General features: G+C 46.0%; 1 protein-coding gene across 1 annotated transcript; it reads left to right on the top strand.

Annotated features, from left to right (window-relative positions):
• The first annotated feature begins 627 nt into the window (after positions 1–627).
• Positions 628–4,238, top strand: LOC139455866 (uncharacterized). The gene is made up of 3 exons (XM_071237412.1): positions 628–1,346; positions 1,841–1,930; positions 4,079–4,238. The coding sequence occupies exons 1-3, from the start codon at positions 892–894 to the stop codon at positions 4,236–4,238; spliced, it is 705 nt and encodes a 234-aa protein (XP_071093513.1). The 5' UTR covers positions 628–891.
• Positions 4,239–5,326: the final 1,088 nt, after the last annotated feature.

The raw sequence follows: 5,326 nt of genomic DNA, 5'->3' as shown, positions 1-5,326 counted from the left end.
GGCCATTCGTTGGGTGAGTTTACAGATGAACTGGACGGAAACACCATCAAGACGTTTGTGTCAGGAGGCCCCAAAAACTATGGCTATGAGTTAATGAACCCCAGACCCGATGGAACGCGCACGACCTGCAAAGTGCGAGGGTTCACTTTGAATTACAGAAACCAACAACAACTCAACTTTGACACCATGAAAGGACTGGGAAGGAGGGGGAGAAAATCAGCTTGGATTACCCACATCAAATCATTCGTAAAGGACCTCGGTACGGAAACGCTCTTGTGACCCGACCCACCCGAAAAGACTATCGTACCGTGTACGACAAGCGACATCTCGTCTACGACGAAACCACAGGGCTGCCTGTAGACACACTCCCCTTTGGGTACAGAGACGACTAGATCATTTTTCTTTTTATTTCATCACAACGGATCGAAACTGAATCGACATGGACACCTACAGAAAAACTGGATCGAAATCTGACCAATCAGAAGCTTGGGTTTTCGACCAATCAGAGGCCCGCCTTTGCCTTGGGCGTCCCTCTGATTGGTCGAAACAAGGTTGTACTTTCTCTCTCACGCTACAAGCCTGACCCTATGGAAAAGAAACTCAAGGGTCAGTCCAGTTTGGAAAAATTGAGACTCAGACCAGGCACCGGAATGGACCAATCAGAAAGCAGGGTATCAGTGCCTTTTAATACGACCAACGCTCTCTGGTCATCACTTTTCACTGAACGGACCAAGGAACAACATCGTCCCTCTGATTGATGTTCCTCACGTTGTGTTGGTTGTTGGCGTTTTATCTGGAAGAAACACGTGTTTGGAGAGAGTACCATCAAGTGTTGACACACATCCGTGAAGACTTGGAAAGAAACAACGAACAGAAAATCCGGACATCATCATGTCAAAAAGGATGAATGCCAAGACACAGAGCGACATGCGTGGTAAAGGAAGCAGTGGAGATGGAAACGGTGACATGACTGCTGAACTGTGGGGTGAAGTGTACGACATGTTGTGTGCAAAGATAAAGGCCGAAAACGCGTACGCCAAGATACGTTCAAAGATGAGGAAACTGACTGAACCCAAGAAGGTAGCACCGAAGAAGACGATAAAGAAGACCCAGAAGAAAAAAACAAGCAAACCAGCAGCAGCAGCATCAGCATCAGCATCAACAACAACCACAGCAGCAGTTGCTGCCACCACCACCATCACAACAGAACCAGTCACCACTACAGCAGCAGCAGCAGCAGCAGCAGACTCCGAAACGAAAGTGACATCCTTTTTGAAACCTGCAACACCTGCAAAAAGACGACCACGGAAGAAATTGTCTCTGAAGATCTCTCATCAAGAACAGCTGTAAGTACCATGCTATTCTGTGGGATGTGTATGCCATGATGATGATGATGAATATTACGAATGCATGACGATGATCGTGAGTATACTGAAAGGTTCTTTTCTTGTTGGATTGACAGGACACCCATCCTTCATTCCCCTGATGCCAGTTCAGCGCAGTCCGTGCTAGAACAGTGGTGGGAACAAATCCCTCGGGAGCCAACCTATTCACCGAATGCACCTGGGATGATGACGACCGGTGACAGTGATGATCATGAAGCGCTCAAGCTGACAACCCTCCCTTTCAATGGATCTGGACACACCCACCCTGCTTGATGCTTCTTGGTCACCAGCATCACCGGAAGATGTTCATGTCTTCTCCTCAGGTGTGCCCAGGATCCTTATGGAGATGCTCAACTCACTCCCCTTCAATGTGAATGTAGTGTCTGCCGACACAACAACATGTTAAGATACATAAGCTGCAACATTGGTCAAGTGATGTGTCATGTCTGTTTCAGGGAGGCCATAGACTGTACTTGTTTTACTGATGGGCCTCTCACATGTTTGGGACCTGTTTGGGACAGTATGATGGAAGACCACATCTTATGGTGACCCTCATCTTCACTCGAAGAGCTTGAAGATGGAAGAGGAAACGTTTTCGCGCTGTTGTAGGGACATGCAAAGCACTCCCTCCTCCATCGTCTTTATGTATTTCCTATGTATCTGGTATCTGCTTGTTGTTGTTGTTCATTATTAAACAGTGATTGATTGAACTGACTCTTTGTGTCTTGATTGATCTCAACTCCAATAGGGTGCCGAACTGAGGGTAGAGGCTGAGTTGAGATGTTGTCTACGTTGTCTGTCTGTCTGTCTGTCTGTCTGTTTGTCTGTCTGTCTGTCATGTCAGTACACGCCAAAGTAAAGAAAAAAATTAAAGAATAACATATAAAAAATAGATAAAAGAAAAAGGCCATGCTTGAAAGATCAGCTGCCTGGTGTCAGTCATTCCAGTACACACCATCACTACCACTGTGTGTCATGTCATGTGTCAGTCAGCCCAAACACAGAATGACGTCACGTGATGATGATGATGATGATGATGAAGAGGTCATGACCTCCCGTTTAAGGGGGAGGAGACTTTCATTAAAGCAGGCGAACACCCAGACCTTTTTTCAGTGAGTCACAGTCATCATGGGACAAAGACGGTCTATGAATGCCATGTCATCCTCCCGAGATGTCCCCAATACCGAATGGGTGTCTGAAAAGGAGAACAAGCGAGAAAACACACAGACTTTATGGACGACACACTCTTCATTGACGACACATGGCGACTCAGTGACATTCTGGAGGGACCCTTTCCTTCTTACACCTTGTGTCATCCTTCTCATCCTAACTATGAATCATTTCAAGAACGTCTGAGGTCTTTTCAAACGTGGCCTAAACAGATGACTCAGAAGTGCTCTGATTGGTCGAACATGGTAAAATCCATTTCCTATGGAAAAGAAACACAGGGGTCAGTCCGTTTTGGAAAATTGAGGTGCAGGCCTGACACCGGAACGAACCAATTGGAGCCGCTGCTTGACGAACCAACCAGGAAGCAGGGTGTCAGACCCTTTCCTATAAAAACAAGAGCAAAGCCACTCACACACACACTGCATTCTATGAAACCAACCATGTCACCTCGATAGAGTTGTATGAAGTGCCAGACTGACAGTCACAGTTACCTGCTCTGCCCTGAAGTGACATGTACCGAGTGCCACACTCAAGGTCACCGTCACTATGTCTGTCCGAAGATAAGCAATCAAGATAAGCAGAAGACTCCCCAGGGTCCATGTTACAACTGTCAAGTCGTGGGTCATTTCGCTGCAGATTGCCCAGCACCAGTCGAAAGAAGACTTCTCAGGGGCCATGTTACAACTGCCAAGTCGGAGGTCTTTTAGCTGCAGATTGCCCAGAACCCAGTCGAAAGAAAACGTCAGCAGCACCGTCCACGTCGACAACAGTGACACCAGTGACACAAGTGACACAAGTGCTTCATCTCATAGAAGCCATGCATGTCGATGTTCTCGAGCTAAAAAGAATGCATCACACAACTCCGTGCGGCCATCACACCACATCTAGGGAAAAGAAAACGGGACAGAAGCCCCTCAAGAAAACACTCTTCAAAGCGCCAACGACGCCTTCAGTCCGAGGATGAGATGGAGGTAGAGGATGAAGAAGATAGATCATCTGAGCAAAGTGACTAACGCATGGGAGGACATGCTGCTCCACTGTTTTTTCCAGTGTCCCATCGTTTCCAGTTTTTCCAATGTTCCTACCGTTTCCTGACGTTTCCAGTTTGTTTTCCAACGGCCCTTTTCAGGGCCACCCATCTCTCCCGAAAGAACGCTTTTCATCCTTTTGCTTTGACGACCCTCATACCCAAACAAAGAACCCACCACCACCACCTCTTCCCTCCAACACCACCACCCCTTCCCTCCCTCCTCCACCACCACCACCACCACCCCTTCCCTCCTTCCTCCACCACCACCACCACCACCCCTTCCCTCCTTCCTCCACCACCACCACCACCACCCCTTCCCTCCTTCCTCCACCACCACCACCACCACCCCTTCCCTCCACCACCACCACCCCTTCCCTCGTCCACCACCACCCCTTCCCTCGTCCACCACCACCGCCTCTTCTATTTTTAGAAAGAAAAAACAGTACACATGCAGGATTTTATACGTGCTCTTTTCAATGTCGATCTTTTTCAGCTTGTACGAGCGCTTCTCTGGGTTTTACCCCCTTCCTCCCCAGAAACGGTTGTGCCGCCCTCTTGGAGGTGCGCACGCCACCGGAAACGGATGTGCCGTCATCTTGGAGGCGCGCGCCACCGGAAACGAATGTGACGCCGTCTTGGATGCATACACATGACCCACAATGCCATGCGCAGCTCACGTGACCTGATGACGTCACTTCCAGTCCTATATTCCCTAGTAGCCGGGCTATAACGGTACTGTAGTGGGGCACACAACTACTCTTGAGGACCAGATAATATACTGATCCGCTATGCTCTACCTTCAGATTTAGCAAGGCCCACTTGGATTACCTGAAAAACAAGCATTGTATTCTACATATACAAACACATTGTTTAGAGTTTTACTGAGAGTATGCCACATGCCTTGATGAAGAGATATTTTTGCAACATTACATTGCCAAATATTTGGCAACATACCAGTATGCATTGGGTGTCTCCAGATACATTATCACATAGGTCATGAATTACTTATCTGTAGATCAATCCCTTTCCAATAAGACAGATTCACCCTAATAAGGTATTGGACAAGACACAGGTACTGTATTTTAGTATACCAAGTCAATTGTCACATTTCCTGATAGATGTGTTTCCCAGAGGAGGAAGGGCACCAAAGTTGATCTGGGAGATCTTGGATCTTGGACTTCGCTGCCTTCTCAATCTTTTTTTATTTTAACGATTCTGAAGACATTCATGATGTTATCATGGGATAACATTTATACTAAGTTATCCTATAATAATTAGATCCACATCAAGTGCTTTTATGAGTTATCATAGTGTAATATTTATACATCATTTCATATAATTATAGTTTAGCAAGTAATATTTATCATCAGGTAAAATGTATATATAAAATATCAGTAGTTTCAGTTATAGCTTTTTAGATAGATGCTAGCCTAAGGTAATGGGAGCGCATCTAGACATACTATTCAATACGACAGTGTTACGTCTACATAGTTTAATAGATTAGAAGCTTTTAGATAAATGCTAGCCTAAGGTATCAAGATCCCATCTCCCAGACAAAGGCTATTTATTTAAGTATATCTGTCATCACCTACCGGGGTATATTAGAATAACATTACTTCAATTAAGACTCATTAAGGATTAGCCCCATACAAGCTCGTCTATAGTGCATTAAGGATTAGCCCCACACAAGCTCATCTATAGTAACACCCTAATCTCTTTCAAAGCATCCAGTAAATATGTC

This window comes from Haliotis cracherodii, unplaced genomic scaffold, assembly GCF_022045235.1.
Source record: "Haliotis cracherodii isolate W230 unplaced genomic scaffold, xgHalCrac1.p SCAF_1, whole genome shotgun sequence".
Lineage (NCBI taxonomy): Eukaryota > Metazoa > Mollusca > Gastropoda > Lepetellida > Haliotidae > Haliotis > Haliotis cracherodii.
This window is presented reverse-complemented; position numbering and strand designations above follow the sequence as displayed.

Bases quoted from the DNA above. Each gene is read 5' to 3' on its own strand.
- LOC139455866 (XM_071237412.1), top strand. From the start codon at position 892: ATGTCAAAAAGGATGAATGCCAAGACACAGAGCGACATGCGTGGTAAA. The intron at 1,347-1,840 runs GTAAGTACCATG...TGTCTGTTTCAG, and splicing joins ATCTCTCATCAAGAACAGCT to GGAGGCCATAGACTGTACTT. The intron at 1,931-4,078 runs GTGACCCTCATC...GATCTTTTTCAG, and splicing joins ATGGAAGACCACATCTTATG to CTTGTACGAGCGCTTCTCTG.